This window comes from Gossypium raimondii, chromosome 13, assembly GCF_025698545.1.
Source record: "Gossypium raimondii isolate GPD5lz chromosome 13, ASM2569854v1, whole genome shotgun sequence".
In the NCBI taxonomy this organism is placed as follows: domain Eukaryota; kingdom Viridiplantae; phylum Streptophyta; class Magnoliopsida; order Malvales; family Malvaceae; genus Gossypium; species Gossypium raimondii.
Window position 1 is genome coordinate 13,597,287 of NC_068577.1, and position 20,991 is coordinate 13,618,277.

The window sequence follows — 20,991 nt, forward strand, 5'->3', positions numbered from 1 at the left end:
TATCCACAGTGTGGTGTGTAAGGATGGATGAGTTTTTGGGGAATTCTTACTATGGTGTGTAGCAGATGATAGGTAGGAACTTTTTCCAATATACTTGAACTGCATTGACATTCATAAGCATGCTCAAATAAACTGTCAAATTTTTATTGCTATACGATTGCGATTGTTCTAAAAAATATTGTATTGTATGTCTTGTCTACTGTTTTGCACTGATTTTTCTTGTTTTTATACTCACACTGAGCTTCTTAAGCTCACCCCCTTAGGTACCTTCTTTACAAATAACCCACAAGACTAGGATATGGGCTTGGCATTCGGAGGGCTTGTCTCGAATAGTTTTTCGAACAAAAGTATTTTAGACATTATATTTATAATGTATGTTATTTGAGAATTCTATTATTTTACATGAACTGTGGCATGAGACTTAAACTTTGGGCTAATTTTGGCTTGCATGGCAATATAGTTGTTTAGACATTTGAAACTTGGAAACTGAATTTATGGTGCATGAGATCTTGTTTTTAATCAAAATTCTGCCGATTATCACTTTCGCATACAATATTATAAATGAATATTGAATAGTAAATAAATTGAAAATCAACTTTTGCGAAGTAAACATTAAAATCCATTGGGTTTTTTTTGGAAAATTGTATCTTTCAATGAAAATGAGGTAAGCAAATGTTTCAAAAAGATTGTTTTAAAAACTCTGGTAACTTTATTAGGTCATCCTAGTGGCTTGTGTAGCCTTCAAAATTCGACTGTAGCATCTAGGCCAGGTTAGGAAAGTTATAGGACATGTTTAAGTTTGTCTACTAATATAAGTTGTTTTTCCATAGTATTATCCGACCACATAATACTGCTTAGTATTAGTTTAAACATTAAACAACCAGTGAACCAATATTTGCTTTTATTTTTCTTTACATGTAAAACCCACATTAGGACATTATACAATGTATATTAATGTAATCCATTAATTTTTTTTTATTAATCAAACTATTGAAAAAAATTATAAGTTTACAAATCAATATACTACACTTAAGGCACCAAACCTAATAGGTGGCAAACCAATTTCTTTATGCTAGCAAAAAGTATGTGGATCTTGATTTTTGTTTCATTTGTAAACAAGTTTTTAATCATTAGCTTCTAGTAAATCTTATTCCTGTTACTGCCCAAACTATTGATGCACTCACCAAGTCGTTTTCAATTGCCTTATTTACAATGCTGTGCAAGAAGCTACGTGTTGTCTCTTTTGTTGATTGCGCTTATATTGTTGTAATAAGTTTGAGAGGAATAGAGCTGGGTAAATATTAGTAATAACATGAAATTGGTGTTGTTCAACAAAGTTGATCAAACTATACATGTTAACTAGAGTTGTTGTATTTGTTAAGGAATTATTTACACAATTTCCAACTGGTTAGATTAGTTAGTAGTAGTTATCTCAGTCTCCAAAGTTGTATACATACATAGTCTCAGTCTTTGTTTTGGTAGATCATTTTCTTGAATGAACAAAAATCATAAAGTTCATATTCTATTCACTTCTGTCTTTCTTTTTTGCTTTGTAAATTTACATCTTTGCATTATATTCTTGATGGTTGCTTCGAGCTGAATAAAATATGAAATCGAGTTAGGATAAATATCATGGTTTGAATAATTGGGTTTCAACATGTATTTAACCAACAAATAAAATGCAAACATTAGTAAAAAATCCAACATCTATGTATTTAGGTTTTGTTTATTGATTTGCTTGTTCTTCATTTAGATAATAAAACAAAGTGAAAAAATTCTAGGTTTAGTTTGGATGTTCTTCGTTTCTTAGAATTTTTCCCATCATATTATATTATGTAGGTTTATTTTGAGGTTTAGAAGTTTTCTTTATTGGTTTGCTTATTATTTGTTTGGGTAATGAAATGATGGAAAAATTGTAGGTATAATGTGGGTGTTCCTTGTTTAAGTATTTTGTTTTTGATTTTGCAATATATATAAATTTTGGGTTAAGTTTATTAATATTTGCATTTTGTTTACTGATTTGAGTGTAGAAATCAGGATGGCTAATCTCCACTGATGTAATATGAAGTGGAGTTGGTAATGGAAATGAAAATTTTAAACTAAAAATTGTCAATTTATGTAAAACAACAAGTTTGACTAATACAGGTGATGAAATTGTAGGGAATTTATTTTTGTGATCAAAATAAAAGCATCAACATGATGCGGCATGTATAATTAGTTGTCATTAGAAATTTAATTATTGGGTGACTTAAATGAAAGCGCTTTCTAATAGTGATGTAATTACAATGATTGTTTTAAAGTAATCAAAATAATAAAAAATTAGCTAATTGACTAACTATGTAATTTACTCTTTGAAAAATTATGATTTAAATTATTATCTATTATTGTATTGCAAATAGAAACGTATTGTTTTTAAAAGGAAAGTAGAGTGTGATGTTAATGGTGCATCAAGATCGGAGAATTATTGTAGCTAGTTAGAATAATTTATTATTTGTAATTTAATATATTATTTTAATTAGGTAAATTACACCCATGGTAATTTTTGTTTATCTCGGGTTATATTTTAGTTACTTATGTTTGAAATGTTACGTTTTAGTCACTTACGTTATCATGTTGTAATATTTTAGTCACTAAGCCGTTAATTGTCGTTAACGATGTAACGATAAGTTGAGATGGTACATTAAATCTTCATTTCAAACAAAAAAAATTAGGTTTAATTATACCATTGGTCCCCATATTTTTTCGTTTTGAGCAATTTATTTTTTCTTTTATATTCTTTTAACTTTCCTTTTTTTTTTTCCTTTATTTCTCATTTTCTTCTGCTTCTCCCTCTATTTTCCTACCTTCTCTATTTCTTTTAACGTATCAGGAAGTCGAATTAATAGTAAAGAAAGAAGCAAGAAGTCAAAAGCCATCAAAACCCATAAACCCATACCATCTGCTAACTATCAAAACCCTCCACCACCACCTATCATCTTCATTTCATCTACTAACACCTTCACTACTACCATCACCTCATTCATGACAAACCCAAAAATATCATCCTATCACCAAATAAACCCACGTTCAAATCAGTTAAGAATCCAAGTAAAGAACAATTAATAAGCCCCAAAAAATAACAAAGAGCCAAAGATTAGCTATGGCCGATGACAGAGTAGCACATAAAAATCGAGCTGATCTAATGGCTGGTGATGGAGATTCAATCTTGGGTAGTCCAAAAGTTGGGGATTGTTTTAGATGTTTCTGAAAGGAGGTCATGGTAACGGTGAAGGTGTTAGTGGATGAAATGAAGATGACGGGTGGTGGTGGAGGATTTTGATAGTTAGCAGATGGTATGGGTTTATGGGTTTTGGTTATAGGCAGTGATGGCTTTCGACTTCCTTCTTCTTTCTTCACTGTCAATTCGACTTCTTGATATGTTAAATAAAATGGAGAAGTTAGGAAAATAGAGGGAGAAACAAAAGAGAATGGAAAAAAAAGGAAAGTTTAAAGAACATAAAAGAAAAAAGTTAAATTGCTCAAAACAAAAAAATATGGGGATCAATTGTATAATTTAACCTAAAATTTTTGTTTGAAATGATGACTTAACATATAACGTCAGCTTACTGTTACATTGTTAACGGCAATTAACGGCTTAGTGACTAAAATGTTACAACACAATAATGTAAATGACTAAAACGTAACGTTTCAAACATAAATGACTAAAATGTAATTTGAGATTTGACCATGGGTGTAATTTACCCTTGTATTTAATAGGAAATTAATGTCTGATTATAATATTCATTCTTTTTAATATAAATATCGTTTTAGCAAAAAAAATAAATATAGAGCTTCCCTGAACCAACCAAGCCAAAAAATTACCACGTGGGTGTTTTTATCCTGTTTAACTATCCAAAAATTCAATATAAATAAAATTTCCCAAGCCAAGAGTAATTTGGACATTAATTGCATGGAAATCTAGTTCCACAATTTTATTTCAAGAATTCAATTCACTGACTTTAACTACAGAAATCATGAAAAATATCTTTCCCTATACAATAGTTTATGAGTTATGTGGGTGCTTTTTTTTGCTTGATTTATTGATCATCACAAATTCTCAACAGATATAATTATTATTGCAATTAAATCAGTTTTAATTCATTTTCCTACCAGCAATTGCTTAAAACAGTCCTCACAAGCTTCACTCTTTTTCTCTTTAACAAAAAAAAAAGCATTAAATATTTGTCTTAAATATCCCTTTAATTACTATTAATTAACATTTGCCTAACATATTTGATTTTATATCCATTTGAGTACCCATACATGAAATAACGGGTATTAATACCATCCGTTACATCGAATAAATTTCTTTTGAACCCACACTTGATTTGTACTCCAAAATAAATATATTTAGTTGAACAGTGATTATTACACTCTCAAAGTTTTGCTACTTTTGGTCTAACAGCTTAATCCTTCTAGAAATTTTATAATTCAATGTTAAATTTTTAAAATAAAATTCTTTTAAATTGATTTCGATTCCTTTTAAACATTTTTGCTTCATCCGATCCTCTATCTATGATGCAAACAAAATTTCTAAGAATTAATGGATAAGTTCAAACATAACTCAACTTTGTCATCAATTGTATAATATAATATAATTGTAAATTAATTTTTTATATATTTTTTGTTATCTATTTGTAAGTGTGAGCTGGTATTTGGGACTGTATAGCGGGCAATTTAAGACCATTTAAGAAGGGTAACCCAATGCCCCCAATTATCAGAGTTACATAGTCAGTATGTTTTGTTAATGACTACCACACCCTCTTGCCTTTAACCCAAGCATCTACTCAATTTTATAAAATTGTTTTATATATATATCATATGGTATTTAAAATGAAGATTATTATTTAATACCAAGTTTTTTAATTTCAAAAGCGGGGTTAAAAAAATTATGTAAACTTTTTATTTTTTAAATGTTTTTGTAACAATTTCTTAACTAATTTACTTATTTCTATTACTTATAATTAAATAATTATTTTTGAAATAATATTAAAACAAAACACATTCATAACCATCCAAGCCCAAAATTTACGGATGTATTCAGTAGTTTATAGTCCGCTAAGGTTGACAATACCACATGTAATTGTATTTGTGTAACAGGTATCTTTTATACATCCTGTGGCCTTTACTTAACTTGCTCTGCTTCTCTTCTTTGAATAACATATATGGATTAAGATATTTATTATCTAAATTTATTTTATTGATGCAAATAACGGATTTAATTTTAATATTTAACATATTTAAATATTTTGTTGATAATTTAAGTAATTTGGATTCGAATAATGATATTTGAATTTAATGCCGAAAATAATTAACTTTGAATTTTAATAACAAATTTGTGGATTGGTATTTAGGTTTTATAGGAATTACTTATATTCAACTTAGTGCCATCCCTATAGTGTATCTTTATCTTATTTGAATTTTATCATAATTGTGTTTGATGTATTTCATATTTTAATAAATTTTCATACATATATAGCATCCATCGTTTCAAAAAAAAAAAGTATATAACTTTCATTTTGTTCTTCACCTTATGTTATTTCTAGGTACTTTTCTTTTCTTTTTTTTCATATCATGATTAATATTACCGGATTAATTTTTAGGGTTATTTGCATAGTACGTTTCTCAATTATGATCAAATTTTAAATTGGTTTTCAAGTTTCAAAATTTTAATTAAGTCATCAAAATATCAATGTTGTATCAATTATATCTAGGGGTGAAGCTAAAAAAAAAAATTTAACAGGTACAATAATTGAATTATAAATTGGGGGTAAAACTTTACCATCATATTAACTTACAATTTTACAATTCTTGAAAGGATCTAATGGAATTTTTACCTTTCTAAGGGGAGCGAGCAAGGCCCTACTTGCACCCTAGTGCCACCCTTGACCATATTTTTTTGTCGACCTAACCACTAATTTAGGTATTAAATGTTAAACTGAATTTATCGTTAACATGTAGTTTAAATTTTAAGCATAAGGTCAAATCCAAATTTATCCTCAAACTTCAAAATATGTTAATTGAGTCATCAAATTATCAATATTATATCAATAATGTTTAGAGGTGAAGCTAGAATAAATTTTAGGAGGTGACAAAATTGAATTATAAATTTTTGCGATCAATATGTAATTCTACCATCATATTAACTTACAATTTTACTATTTTTATGGGATTTAACTATAATTTTACCATTTGGGGTTGATGATACAGGGTGAGAGGTAAGGTACTTGCCTGCCCCTTGGTGCCATCTCCAATCATGTCCTTCCATCAATCTAGCTTAAATTTGACTTTGAGCAGAACACATGGATCTAGTTTTAAACATATGCTTATCTATTGCATTGATAACATATTTTTTTAAAAATGGTCTTCCTAAATTTAATGGCATTGTCCATTCTTTTTAACACGTTAAATATAAATTGTTCATGCAATAATACATGTGTGTTTAAGATTTAATTCAAAATTTTAAATACTTTCCACCTCGTCTTTGTGCTAGAATTTAATGCTCCACATAATTACAATGCTAACCAAAGGATTTAATTGATACAATAAAGATATTTTAAAATTCAATTAAAATATTTGACGAGATATCTAAAATTTAAATTATAGTTGGAAAACATATGATATGATGACGCAATCTTTTTTAGTGAAAATAAGTAAAATTATATCTACTCAATTGTTAAAAAGCATCACAAGTTGTATCTTGTTAAATAGTGTCCGATACATCATCGGGATATTTTAAGTTCACTGCATTAAGAATATTTGTACAATAGAAACTATTAACTTGGGGCAATTTTTATTTAAAGAAAATGGAAATCCACATGTTCCATTGACATTTATGTACCAATGGTAATCAAATTAATTTTATCAATCATGTCGAATAGTGGTTAACTATTTATATTTTTAATTTAAAGCCGTAAAAGATTGAACCCAACTTGTTCACTCAATCAATAATAGAAGAATGACATACTAAGCTAAAAGAATAAAGTTTCTTTGCTACATATGACAAGGGAGGATAGCAATATATAGGGTTTAAAATTTGATCTTTTATTGTTTGCTTATAATCACTTTAATTAATATGCAGATGTTAAACCAAAATTTCCATAATTAATATAATCCAATCAATTGATTTGTAATGAAGGGCTATAATGATCAATTAGACTTTACCATATTTATTACACCATCCAGTATGCCCTATATATATTGCATTCATATTTTCTAACTTTAAGTTTAACTATCTTTTCCAACATTAATATTTTCCCTTGCTTTCAACGCTCTCTTTCATTGTCTTGTTTCTAAAAAATAAAAAGGAGGGTTTGTTTTTTTGTCTAAATAATTACCAACGAAATGGGACGGTCTCCATGCTGTGATAAGGTGGGGTTGAAGAAAGGGCCATGGACTCCCGAAGAAGATCAAAAGCTCTTGGCTTACATTGAGCAACATGGCCATGGAAGCTGGCGTGCTTTGCCTGCAAAAGCTGGTCAGAATAATATTAATATTATTATTCATTTTCCCATTTTTTATCACAAATCACTCATTTTACTTACTGTTCACATTTTCTTTTGATATAATAATAAAAACAATATAGGGCTTCAAAGATGTGGCAAGAGTTGCAGACTTAGGTGGATTAACTACTTAAGACCTGATATCAAAAGAGGAAAATTCAGTTTACAAGAAGAGCAGACCATCATTCAACTCCATGCCCTCCTCGGAAACAGGTGATTTTTGTTTTCTTAATTTATATTTGATTGATATACACTGACCGTATATGTATATAGGTGGTCGGGTATCGCTGCTCATTTACCAAAAAGAACAGACAATGAGATTAAGAACTACTGGAATACACATCTAAAGAAAAGATTGAACAAGATGGGGATCGATCCCGTGACCCACAAGCCTAAAACTAATGCCCTCGGGTCCGCAACCGGTAACCCCAAGGATGCAGCTACCCTCAGCCATATGGCTCAATGGGAGAGTGCTCGGTTAGAAGCCGAAGCCAGGCTGGTTAGAGAGTCGAAACTCGTTCGCTTCTCCTCTTCCTCTTCTTCTTCTTCCTCGGCTCCACAGCACACTAGCAATCCTGTCATGACTCCGCCGGCGACTAGGCCACAATGCCTCGATGTGCTCAAAGCTTGGCAAGGTTTAGTGACCGGATTGTTCACTTTCAATAATACTACTGACAACCTCCAGTCTCCGACGTCAACGTTGAACTTCGTGGAGAACACCAACACGTTGGCTAATGGATTAATCAATGACAACTCCATGGAGTTGCATGAAATGGGTGCATGGTTTCGTCAAGATTCTTCATACAGGGCAGTAGAGAACATGAACATGGAAGATTATTCGGATATGATGGTTTGGGAATCTGGGGATCATCAGCAGTGTTCATCAATGGCGGCGCCAGCTGAAAACTTGAACGAAACAAGCTATGGTAATAGTAGTAGTAGTAGTAGTAGTAGTAGTAGTTTAGAGGAGACTAGGAATTACTGGAATAACATCCTTAATTTGGTAAGTTAACTGATCAATCATGGCTGCAATGTTGAAGGTTGAATAGCCAATAATCATGTGGGTTAGTTTGGCCTCTTGATAAAATGTTGAACTTTTAAATTTCAATAATAATTAGAGTCAATCTCTTTTTCCCAAAATAATTAAAACAACCAAAAGATATTTAACAAATCTTCAGAAAATTATGTTGCTTTTAATTCTTAATAAACTTAAAATTCTAAAAAATGCTTTAAATTTTTTAATATTATCCAACTTACCCAAACCCTTAAATTTCATTTCAAAACAATTTGGTTAAAGAATCATGATTTTATTTCAACCTAACCTTTTTAAAATCATAATACTATACAGTTTTTTCAAAAAAAATCCAAATTGAATCCAACCAATATTATTAATGAGTGATGGCGTCAAATCCATTGAATTGAATTTCCTAACAATAAACATAATGTACGTGCGAATAAGTACTCTGTGAAGAAATTAATCAATTAGAGTAGGTTTTAATTGTTCAGAAAATAATAAAATAACTGTAAACAAAAGAAAAGATAATGCAAAATAGCATCACTTTGAAAGAAGAAGAAACCTGAGGTGTGACGTCAGGTTGAGTACTGGGATTCATCAGAGTATATAATAAACTAAATAGACTTGCAGATAGGAAAGTATGGTCAAATCCCAGAGATTGAGTAAAACAAATTAAAATAATCTGTGAGGAAAATAAATTAAAGTGGGTTTTAATTGTTTCGAAAATAACAATTAAAATAACATCAATTCGAAATAAGAAGGATACAAATTTCTTTGGTGACATTTTTTTACAATTTCAAATTACAAATCTTTTCTTAAATTGTAAATTTATTATGAGAATAACTTGCCAATTAAACAACTTTAAGAAAGGCTTCTATAATTTAGTTTACCAATAACCTTTTGAATTAGAAAACTTAGACCCTAACTAACTTAGCTATATGGTTTATTTAGTTTAAATTAATCATTCTCATAACACAACTTAACTGCCTGTATGTAGTTGAGTTATGTTAACTTGTTATTAATTATTAGAACAAAGAGATAGTTATGGAATCTAGTTGTTTTAATTAATTATTTATTATCTTAAATATTGAACAAGGGATCCTATTTGAAACAATATTAAGAATCCATAAAACAGAAAATAAGCAAATATCAATTGAATAAGAAAAGAATGAATAATACTCAAATATCATAATCCTAGTAAAACCAAAGTTACTATAAAATTAAAAGGGTGTTATGATTTATTTGGCCCTCCAACTTTATAAATAAAAAAGTCATTTTAATCCTCCATTTAAATTTTTGTCTCTTTTACTCCTTAAACTTGTATTGTTTGTCAAATCACCTTAAAATAAATAGAAAAATTAACGTCTATTAACTTTCAAATTTTTAAAATTTAATTAATTGTTGCTGTCGAAACCGTTTTTTTTTAAAACAAAAATTTTAGTTGTCGACTTTAAAAAACAAAACTGGAGTCGCCACCGATCCTTTATTAAGGTGTGATCGGCCCACCTTAAAAATAATTTTGGTCTGCGAAATTTGAGAAAACAGGTTCGGGAGTCGGTTACGCACGAGGAAGGATTAGCACCCTCGTAACGCCCAAAATTGGTACCAAATTGATTTTTTAAAATGCCTTAGTGTCGAAAATTTGAAAAGATTTTAAAATGAAACTTTTTATTTCATGAATGGATTAAAATAATAAGACAATTCTTATTTCAAAGAAATAAAACACCACACCTAGTAAGTTAGGACACAATGTTTTTAAATCTTCAAAATACCCGAATATTGCCTTTTGTTTTTGAAAAATCTTATTTCGAGAAGAAAATGTCATGACCAGTAAGTTAGGACCCAACATTCTGAATTCCCGAGAATAAGCTTTTATTTAAAATTTGTGAATTTGTTGCAAAACAAATACTTGGCTTCCTAAATTCATCGAAAAATAATCGCGATCCAGTAAGTTAGGACACAATCTTTCACGAGAATTATGAATACCAAATATTTAAAATTATAAAACAGGATGATTTAATTTCCTTGAGAAAATCAAAATTATATTTTTAAAATGGATGCTGAAAAGGGTTAAGGTAAAACATGGAACAAAACCTAATTTCAAACATGAACAGATAAATATTTACAAATATATACAAATACAATATACAAGTAAATTTACAAACAAAAAGAAGGAACGAAATACATCAAGCCCCAAAAAACTAATAAAATGCATGTATATGTATATATGTATATGAAAATTATGAAAATAAAATAAAGATAAAAAATGTATATGTGTATATATTTACAAAATAAAAAATGTATAAGTATATACATAAAATACAAAGCACATAAAAGTTTTTTTAAAAAATATATAAAACATATATATAAAAGATATGCAAGTATTCAAAAGTTTGAAAAAAAAATACATATAAAAAAATGTATATATTTCATATAAAAATATGCGTATGTACTACATGAAAAAAAATGCATATATATACAAATTATGTAAATACCATGCGTATAGGAATATAGAAATAATGATAATAATCATAATAACAAATAATATAACAGTAATAAATATTTAAAAATAAAAAATAAGAAAAATAGCTAAAATGAGTTAAATTGAACTTAAAAACGTAAATTGGGGAATTTTGAATAAAATTTTAAAAGAAAGGGGCCACTTGAGCACGCTCGTAATTATGGGGGACTAAAAGGGAAATTATTCCCTCCCTCCAGAAACGCTGCGCAGCAGTGGGCTAAATTGAAATAAAAATAAAATGCGCGGCCCAATTTCTAATAAAAACAAAACAAATTTAATTGAAATGCGCTGCAAACAAGAGGGGCCAATTTCGCAAATAGCCCATGTGACGTCAGAGCGCGCGGATCCTCCCCTTCGGGTCGGGTCACCGCATGGTCGAGCCCTCGACTAAACGGCGCCTGCTTTTGCATGTTATTTAAAACAAATTTTTTGCTCTTAAAATCATTTGGGACCGAATGAAGGAAAAAAAATAAAAAAAATATCTTTGGTGCTCTGCTAGGGATTCATCCCTAGCGTCCTCGCGCCACCCCTCGGCCCACGCCGGCGCTTCGATCACGACGGAGATGGCCACCGGTACGGCGTCCTCGGTGAATAAGGTAAGATCCTTCCCCTTTTCTTTGTTATATTTTTTTTTAAAAAAAAACAGAACAAACGAAATAAAGAGAATAAAGACGAAAAAAAATTCACCTTGAATTAAAAACAATCTGTATTCGATGTTTTTTCTATTACTTTGTTCATACCCCCCCTTTTTATAGACTAAATGGCCTTTTATAGGCCGAAAAGAAAAAATAAAATAAATATATTCTGCTTGTTTTTCTCCCCCGGACTCTTTGAGTCCGTATTCGCAGGTGAAAGTGGAGCAAACGGCGCGCGTGGGGTGGTCGATTCCGAGACGTGCGGTGCCTGGGAACTGCTGGAGGCGGAGACTTCTGCGGCGGCGCTGAAACGAATGGCTAGGGTTTCTGCTTAGTTGGTTATGCTTTGGGCTTGTTGGGCTATCATTATTTTGGGCCTGTTATTAAATTTTCGGGCCATTGTATTGGATTTTGGTTCTGCATGCGGGCTCATTTATTTGTTTGGGCCCGGGCATATTTGGGCTCTACAGCTGCCCCTCTTTGCTCGTTGTCGTGTAACGGGAATAGAGCAAAGACTAAAAGCCCAATTGTGCCCGGCTTTACTGTCCTGACTTCTTCAGTGCTTCTCTACTTCAAATAGCCCCGTTCCTTCCTACTGTATCTTCAGAGGTATAGGAACTGGTGCTCCAATCTACCCCACTGGAATGTCGGGGAGATAGGATTCATATGTTGTAACTTCTCAAAAGAACAAAATCTGCTATCTTTAATCTGCTCCACTGCAATTTCAGGGAGATAAGACTTATAGCTTCAACTTGTTCTGTTACAACTTAAGGGTAAATCTGATGTGATCTGCTCTACTGCAACTTCAGAGAGATGAGATCTGCAGTTTTAATCCACTCCATTGCAACTTCAAGGAGATAGGATTGGTTACTTTTGTCTGTTCCACTGCAACTTCAGGGAGATAAGACTTGTATCTTCGATCTACTTCACCACCGGTGTGGGAAGACAAGACCTGCTTTCTTGGATATACTTCACGCCAGTACATGAAGACAAGATATTCTTTCTTCGATCTACTCCACCACCAGTATGGGGAGATAGAATTGCTGGCTTCAATATACTCCACTGCAACTTCAGGGAGGTAAAATCTGCCATCTTCGATCTGCTCCACTACTGCTTAGGGAGGTAAGATCTGTAATCTCTGATCTACTTCACGCCAGTACATGAAGTCAAGATCTGTTTTCTTTCGATCTGCTTCACCACTAGTATGGGAAGATAAGATCTGGTATCTCTGATCTACTTCACGCCAGTACATGAAGACAAGATCTGCTTTCTTTGATCTGCTTCGCCACCAGTATGGGAAGGCAAGATCTGATATCTCTGATCTACTTCACGCCAGTTCATGAAGTCAAGATCTGCTTTCTTTCGATCTGCTTCGCCACCAGTATGGGAAGATAAGATCTGTTATCTTTTCAACCTGCTCCACTGTTGCACAGGGAGACAAGGCTTTACGATTTCACCATTTTGCTTTCTGTGAAACATGACCTGTATGATTCACTTTATGAGCCTAATTATGCCTAATGATTAGGATGTTACGATCAGAATGAATCAAATGCTCCTAACTAGGCGTGAATGAATGACATTTGGATGTTATGTCATGAAAAATGAATATTGAATGTTTAAAGTCATTATTGCTCATTAAGGCTTCCTTTGTGACAACAGCGCTTCATCAAAACTTGAAAAGTTTAATCTCGACTCCTGACTCCTAGATATCTCTGACCTTTTAACCCGGTGAAGGTCTAAACAACAGTCATGTTTCAGGTTCCTAAGCTGTTTAAAGATTTCTAGAGTAATATGAAAAACTTCCCTTGTGAAAGTTTTACTAGTCCATTAATCGTCATTCTAATGCAACATGTTTGCGAGAAGATCATAACGATGAATAAAACAAAATCAATTTGGGAGCATAGCTTGCGATGGATTGTCAATGATAGAGGAATTGTCTGGGGACATTTATATTGAAAAAAAAATGACATAATTTAACAACGAATTCAATACAAATGCTATGAACATGTGCCCCAGATATCTCTGCTTGAATTTCTCTATACAGCTTTCGAAGACCCTTTTGAATTCAACACATGTTTAGGAGATTCACAGTAGTTTATTGATGCCCCAAGATGTCGTCTATTCCTTTCTGCTGATTTAGGTATAGCAAGACTACCACGTGCCAATCAAAACTTGAGCCGCCCTTTTCGGGTTTTCAACTCAAATCCCCTTTGGTCTTAAGGTGCCCTTTGCGGGTTTTCACCCTAGCCTCTCCATTGTTCTCTTTTTTTTTTGGAATCAAAGTGCCCTTTGCGGGTTTTCACCTTGGTTCCTTCCCTTCTTCAAGTAAAGTATCTCTTGACTGAATCTGAATTTACTGGATTAGGCAATGTTCTTCCATCCATTTCAGCCAGGATCAGGGCTCCTCCAGAAAAGGCCTTTTTTACAACATAAGGACCCTCCCAATTCGGCATCCATTTCCCCCTAAAATCCTTTTGTAGAGGAAGAATTTTTCTCAATACCAGGTCCCCCTCATGAAATTCTCTGGGTCGGACTTTCTTGTTGTAGGCTCGCATCATTCTTTTCTGGTACATCGACCGTGCTGAATAGCCTTTAGCCTTTTTCCCTCTACCAAGTTCAACTGGTCGTATCGAGACTGAACCCATTCTGCTTCATCCAAATGTAGCTCGGTCAAAACCCGGAGAGAAGGGATTTCAACTTCGATGGGCAAAACTGCCTCCATGCCATAAACTAAGGAGAAAGGCGTTGCCCCGGTGGAGGTCCTGATTGACGTTCGATAAGCAAGGAGGGCAAACGGTAACTTCTCATGCCAGTCCCTGTAAGTCTCCGTCATCTTCCCTACAATCTTCTTTATATTTTTATTGGCCGCTTCCATCGTACCATTCATTTTTGGGCGATCTGGCGATTTAATTGTGATGTCGATCTTGAATTGACTACGACTTCGCTATGGAGTCATTATTCAAGTTCAACGCATTGTCGGATATGATTCTTTCGGGCATTCCATACCGACATATGATCTCCCTTTTCAAGAACTTCTTGTTGATGACTTTGTAACATTAGCATACGGGCGCTTCTACCCATTTGGTGAAGTAGTCAATAACCACGAATATGAAACGATGGCCATTTGAAGCCTTCGGCGATATTGGCCCGATAACATCCATACCCCACATGGAGAAAGGCCATGGAGAAGCCATGACATGAGGAGGTGAAGGAGGTGCATGCATTTTATCACCATAGATTTGACATTTATGGCACTTCTTGGAATAATTGATGCAATCCCCTTCCATGGTAGACCAGTAGTACCCGAATCTCATAACCTGCCTAGCCATTGTGAACCCGCTGGCATGCGTTCCGCAGATGCCCTCATGGACTTCTTCTAGAATTTTCTTTGCTTCTACGGCGTCCACACATCTTAGCAGTACCTGATCTTTTCCCCTCTTGTACAAGATCTCCCCATCTAAGACGTAATCAATGGCTAGTCTTCTCAGAGTTCTCTTTTCATTCTCCGTTGCCTGGCCAGGATACTCACGATTTTTTACATACCGTAATATATCTTGATACCAAGGACTATCATCGATTTCCCCTTCTTCAATATTGTAACAATGAGCCGGGTTTTCATAGATACTCATTTGGATTGGTTTCATATCCCCATGTCTGTTCAGTTTGATCATGGAAGCTAAGGTAGCTAGTGCATCAGCCATCTGGTTCTCTTCTCGTGGGAGATAGCAAAAAGTGATGTCCTCAAACTCCTTAATCAATTCGAGGACCAACTTTCGATAACTGATTAATTTGGGATCTCTCGTTTCCCATTCACCCCTGAGCTGATATATCACCAATGCTGAATCTCCATAGACCTTTAGCACTTTGATTCCTCGCTCTATAGCAGCACGAATACCCATGACGCATGCTTCATATTCTGCCATGTTATTTGTACAATCAAAATCCAATTTGCAAGTGAAAGGATAATGATCACCATTTGGGGACACCAGGACTGCCCCAATTCCATTGCCTACAGCGTTCGAGGCTCCATCAAAGTTTAGCTTCCAACTGTGACCTTCTTGGGGACTTTCTTCAGTAGCGGCTACACACATTAGGTCCTCATTTGGGAAATCAAAACTCAACGGCTCGTAGTCCTCCAGAGCTCTACTAGCTAGAAAGTCAGCAATTGCACTCCCTTTCACAGCCTTTTGGCTCACATAGACAATATCAAATTTAGACAGTAAGATCTGCCATCTGGCCATTCTCCCATTCAAAGCAGTTGACTCCATCATATACTTTAACGGGTCTAACTTTGAGATCACCAAGTCGTATAGTATAACATGTCGCCTTAATCTTCGGTTGTCCAAATCAAAGCAAGATAATTTCTCAATAGGCGAATACCTCATTTCACGGTCGGTGAATTTCTTCTTTGAGATAATATATCGCCTTTCTTTCCTCCCGTTTCATCATGTTGACCTAACACACACCCCATAGAATTGTCGAATACCGTTAGATACAATATCAGAGGCTTATCCGGGTTAGGTGGTGACAGCACTGGAGTATTAGACAAATACTGCTTCACCTTGTTAAAAGCTTCTTCGCATTCCTCATCCCAAGTACCAGGATTATGTTTCTTCAGAAGACGAAATATAGGGTCACATTTCTCAGTCAGTTGTGAAATAAATTGTGAAATAAACCTAGCGATGTAATTCAGTCTTCCGAGGAAACCTCGAACTTCTTTCTGAGTGCGAGGTGGAGGTAAATCTCGTATTGCCTTGACTTTGTCTGGGTCAATCTCGATTCCCTTTTCACTGACTATGAAGCCTAGCAACTTTCCGACACGCCCCAAAGTGCACTTTGCTGGATTAAGCTTGAGCTGGAACTTTCTCAATCTTAAGAATAACTTTCTCAAGACCCGCACATGTTCGCCCTCCGTTCTAGATTTCGTGGTCATATCATCAACGTAAACCTCGATTTCCCTGTGCATCATGTCATGGAACAAGGCTACCATGGCTCTTTGGTATGTCGCTCCTGCATTCTTTAATCCAAACGGCATCACTTTATAGCAGAACGTCCCCCATAACGTGATGAATGTAGTATTTCTCATGTCCTCAGGATGCATCTTTATCTGATTGTACCCCGAAAAACCATCCATGAAGGAAAATAATGAATAGACTGCCGTATTGTCTACCAATGTGTCGATGTGGGGTAATGGGAAGTTGTCTTTCAGACTAGCCTTATTCAAATCCCGATAATCCACACACATTCGTACCTTTCCATCTTTCTTTGGAACTGGTACGATGTTGGCCACCCACTCAGAATACCTGACTTCTTGCAGAAATCCGGCATCAAACTGCTTTTGGACCTCCTCCTTTATCTTCAACACGATATCAGGCCTCATCCTTCTGAGTTTTTGCTGCACTGGCTTGCAATCTTCTCTTATAGGGAGACGATGGACTACCATGTCGGTACTCAACCCTGGCATATCCTGGTATGACCATGCAAACACGTCCTTGAACTCTCGGAGTAATTCAACAAGGTCCTGTCTTGTCTTTGCAGAGATATCTGATCTGATCTTCACCTCTTTACCCTCCTCTAAGCTCACGACTTCTATTGATTCCCTGTGAGGTAGGATTTGTTTCTCACCCTTTCTACCATCTTTGACAAGTCGAGACAAACCACGTCTTCGTTGTCTTCAAAATCATGCGATCCTCTAAACACATGTTTCGCTCAAAGGAGACTCTAAATTTGTAAGAGTGACATTAGCATCAACGATATCATGGGACTGTTATAAGTATGAAAACAATATGAATTAGAATTTGTTTGGTGCAATATGGTCATGAATGAAATGCAAGTGTAGTTTAAGAGAAACTTAAAATAAGCGCTCTTATGAAAGAAAGATTTACTCCAAAATGTTTGCAAACATGAACTTTATTAAAATAACGATTTTCTGGACATGAGCCTATTTCACAAAAGAATCCTTATCACTTCTAGGCTAAAAAGCAATAAGGGTGTTTTGGACATTACTCTGAGGAAATCCTAAAAACTACAGGTATTTCTTCTGCAGTCCAGTTGTTTAGCTCCCTTTCGACTCGTAAGGACGAATATCTCGCAAAGCTCTTCCTCGTGTCGCTCCTTCATACACGGCATGAATACTCCCTAGCTCCGTGTTAATACTTCTGACCCCTAGCATTTCTGGATAGACAAATCCTCCCGATACAAAGGTTTTGGATAGGTGAGGAAAAGTCATGGGTTCCCATTCAACTTCATCCCCGGTCAAACGAGCCCTTCTTCTCATTTGTTTCTTTTCCTGCTCTATCCTCTTCGCTTAGCATCCGCTTGTATCCTAAGCCAAACGGTCCTCGCTTGTCTTTCAATCTGGAGCCTCAACTCGCCTCAAGATACTTCCCCAATCCTTTTCTCGGCAAAGCTCCCTTTCCTACTGTCAGTTGCAGACCCATCCTTGTGGTCTTTGATATTCTCGGCATCGGGATCTTGCTCCCCTCAAGGATGAATGTTGCATTTACAAATTCCAAGGAATGGAAAGAGCACTCGATTGCATCATCGCTCGTTTATAGATAAGGCGCATCGTTGGTCACAGATGCAATGATATCTTCTTCAGCGTCTATCGTCACAACCCTGCCTTCTGATACCAGCTTCAATTTTTGATGTAACGATAACGGTACCGCACCTGCTGAATGAATCCATGGCCTTCCTAATAGGAAACTGTAAGAAGGCTTGATGTCCATAACTAAGAAGTCCACCTCATAAATAGTTGGGCCAATTAATAGGGGAATGTCAATTCTTCCCATGACCCCACTCTCAGTACCATCAAATGCTCGAACCACGTTCTGACACGACTTCATATGCGAACTATCCACAGGTAGCCTGTTGAGCGTGGATAGGGGCAATACATTTAATGCCGATCCATTGTCTACCAGAACCCCCGGTAATATGCATCCTTTACACCTTGCAGTGATGTGTAAAGCTCTAGTAGATCCCATACCCCCAGGTGGTATTTCGTCATCGCTGAAAGAGATGAAGTTATCAGCGCTTATATTGCCGACCAGTCGATCTAACTTGTTAACAGAGATATCGTCGGCCACGTAAGTTTCATTTAGCACCTTCAGTAATGCATTTCGATGTCCCTCCGAGTTCAGGAGTAAAGCTAGCACAGATATGCGAGCTGGTTGTTTGTGTAGCTGATCCACAACGCTGTACTCGCTATGCTTGATGAACTTCAAGAACTCTCTAGCTTCCTCCTCCTTGATTGGTTCATTGACCAACAATTCAGGTTCGACCGTCTTCTTCTTCTTCCCAATCGAAGTTTCTTCTCTTATTGGCTCTACTCGAGCCTTCACCTGTTTGTCATGCCCTCCTTCATCATGGTCCTCTTTATTAATCACGTCCTCCTTCCCCGGGATTGTCACATTACAATTGTAATTCCAAGGAACCCTCCTGTTATCCTTGTAAGTAAACACGGCCGGTTTTTGAATGATAACCTTTGGTGTTATTCGTGCCCCAACCTCACTGTTCTGAGGTCGCGAAATGATGACCACAGGACGATTAGCCTCCGGGACTCCCAACGCCAACTCTGACGTGCATACATGATTCTCCCTCTGAATTCCTTCACAAAATTCCACCTCCTTATTATCCATCATACCCTGTACCAAGGCTCTGAACTCCGTACACTCTTGGATTTCATGCCCCACTTCATGGTGGAACTCGCAGTAGTTCTCCCTCTTTTCACAACTTTCTTCTAAGACGATTAGTCCCCTTTTCACCATCTCCTTCCAGACCCATCTCAAAGGAGTTTTTACATCCGCAATGTTTGCCTTGATTCTTCTGTCTTCACCCACCATATTTACCCCACCATCAGTGTGATTCGGTAATGGATTTTCTGCTTTGGTGGCTTCATCAAATTTAACGACACCCATACTAATGAGCCTTTCAACCACCTTCTTGAAGGCAGTATAGTTTTCTATGGAATGCCCCGTGATTCCCGCATGATAGTCGCACTGTGCATTTGCGTCGTACCATTTGGGGTACGGGGGCTATAAGGGCTTCAGATAGAATGGGGAAACTACGCGTGCGTCGAATAATTTCGGTATAGTTCCCTGTATGACATAGGAATTAACGTGAATTGGGGCCTCTCCGTATTTCGCCTTGTACCGACCTCCTGTCTCGACGAGCTTTGCTGATTGGCAGCCGTCTTTCCTGGCTGACTCACTGTTACTGACTTCGAGTAGCCCTTGTTGTACATGCTCGTGTTGTTCACCTCACTCTCCTTCCTCCTCGAGGCTGATCTTCTGTTACTCTCTCCAGCATCGATCTTCCCACTCCTGATGGCGTTCTCAATCATCTCGCCATTCATGACTATGTCAGGAAAGCTTTTTGTGGCACTTCCTAACATATGTGTAATGAACGGTGCCTTAAGGGTGTTAATGAACAACATGGTCATTTCCTTTTCCGGGAGCGGTGGCTGAACTTGGACTGCGACCTCCCTCCATCTCTGTGCGTACTGCCTGAAGCTTTCACTTGGCTTTTTCTCCATGTTCTAAAGGGTGATTCTGTCAGGAGCCATGTCAGTCACATGACTATATTGTTTCATGAACGATTGTGCCCAGTCCCTCCATGATCCAATCGTGGCACGACTCAACTGATTGTACCACTTGGATGCTGCCCCAGTAAGGCTGTCTTGGAAACAGTGTATCAAAAGTTGGTCGTTGTTAACATAACCCGTCATTCGCCTGCAGAACATGGTGATGTGAGCTGCTGGGCAGCTTGTCCCATTGTACTTTTCAAATTCTGGCATCTTAAATTTATGAGGGAGTACTAAATCTGGCACTAAACTCAGCTCTTTCGCGTCAATGCCTCGATAACTCTCAGCAACCTTTATCGCCTTGAACTTCTCTTCGAGCCACCTCCATCTTTCTTCCAACTGCTTCGGTAACTCTTCCTTCACTCTTTCCTTCTCAACCACTTCATCAAAGTCAGGGATGGCAGAGTTAATAGGATTGTTTTTGGGATTAAAACCTAGCCCAGTTTGGAGGTTCGAAATACCAACTCGAAATTGCTGAGGCATGATGGTGACAGTAGATTTGCGCGGGTATTCAGCTTGAGCTCGCTCATGTGGAGGGGTGAAACCTGGAGGATAGAAAAGTTCATCATCATTTCCCTCATCGACATCTGCCATGGGGCCCTTTCCTTTGTCACCTCCCTTGGTTATCAGTCGGGTTAGCTTTGCCACTATATCCTCTTGAGATTCCCGTATCTTCTCAGACATTTCTTGCTTCATCT

General features: G+C 35.8%; 3 protein-coding genes across 3 annotated transcripts; 1 reads left to right on the plus strand and 2 right to left on the minus strand.

The window, feature by feature from the left end:
* Window positions 1-7,259: 7,259 nt before the first annotated feature.
* LOC105781172 (transcription factor MYB106) lies at window positions 7,260-8,665 on the plus strand. The gene is made up of 3 exons (XM_012605726.2): window positions 7,260-7,516; window positions 7,625-7,754; window positions 7,815-8,665. Exons 1-3 carry the CDS (start codon window positions 7,384-7,386, stop codon window positions 8,551-8,553), a joined length of 1,002 nt encoding a protein of 333 aa, XP_012461180.1. The 5' UTR covers window positions 7,260-7,383; the 3' UTR covers window positions 8,554-8,665.
* A 6,410-nt stretch (window positions 8,666-15,075) lies between these two features.
* Window positions 15,076-15,980, minus strand: LOC128036133 (uncharacterized). The gene is made up of 3 exons (XM_052627011.1): window positions 15,686-15,980; window positions 15,256-15,628; window positions 15,076-15,169 (listed from the first exon to the last, which is right to left on the minus strand). The coding sequence occupies exons 1-3, from the start codon at window positions 15,978-15,980 to the stop codon at window positions 15,076-15,078; spliced, it is 762 nt and encodes a 253-aa protein (XP_052482971.1).
* A 2,283-nt stretch (window positions 15,981-18,263) lies between these two features.
* Window positions 18,264-20,065, minus strand: LOC105781388 (uncharacterized). Its single transcript, XM_052627012.1, has 2 exons — window positions 19,868-20,065; window positions 18,264-19,745 (listed from the first exon to the last, which is right to left on the minus strand). Exons 1-2 carry the CDS (start codon window positions 20,063-20,065, stop codon window positions 18,264-18,266), a joined length of 1,680 nt encoding a protein of 559 aa, XP_052482972.1.
* Between the last annotated feature and the right edge of the window lie 926 nt (window positions 20,066-20,991).

Bases quoted from the DNA above. Each gene is read 5' to 3' on its own strand.
- LOC105781172 (XM_012605726.2), top strand. From the start codon at position 7,384: ATGGGACGGTCTCCATGCTGTGATAAGGTGGGGTTGAAGAAAGGGCCA. The intron at 7,517-7,624 runs GTCAGAATAATA...AAAACAATATAG, and splicing joins TGCTTTGCCTGCAAAAGCTG to GGCTTCAAAGATGTGGCAAG. The intron at 7,755-7,814 runs GTGATTTTTGTT...ATATGTATATAG, and splicing joins CATGCCCTCCTCGGAAACAG to GTGGTCGGGTATCGCTGCTC.
- LOC128036133 (XM_052627011.1), bottom strand. From the start codon at position 15,980: ATGGAGTCAACTGCTTTGAATGGGAGAATGGCCAGATGGCAGATCTTA. The intron at 15,629-15,685 runs GTGATCATTATC...ATAACATGGCAG, and splicing joins AGTCCTGGTGTCCCCAAATG to AATATGAAGCATGCGTCATG. The intron at 15,170-15,255 runs GTATGTAAAAAA...ATTACGTCTTAG, and splicing joins TGGTATCAAGATATATTACG to ATGGGGAGATCTTGTACAAG.
- LOC105781388 (XM_052627012.1), bottom strand. From the start codon at position 20,065: ATGAATGGCGAGATGATTGAGAACGCCATCAGGAGTGGGAAGATCGAT. The intron at 19,746-19,867 runs GTCGGTACAAGG...AAGCCCTTATAG, and splicing joins AAAGCTCGTCGAGACAGGAG to CCCCCGTACCCCAAATGGTA.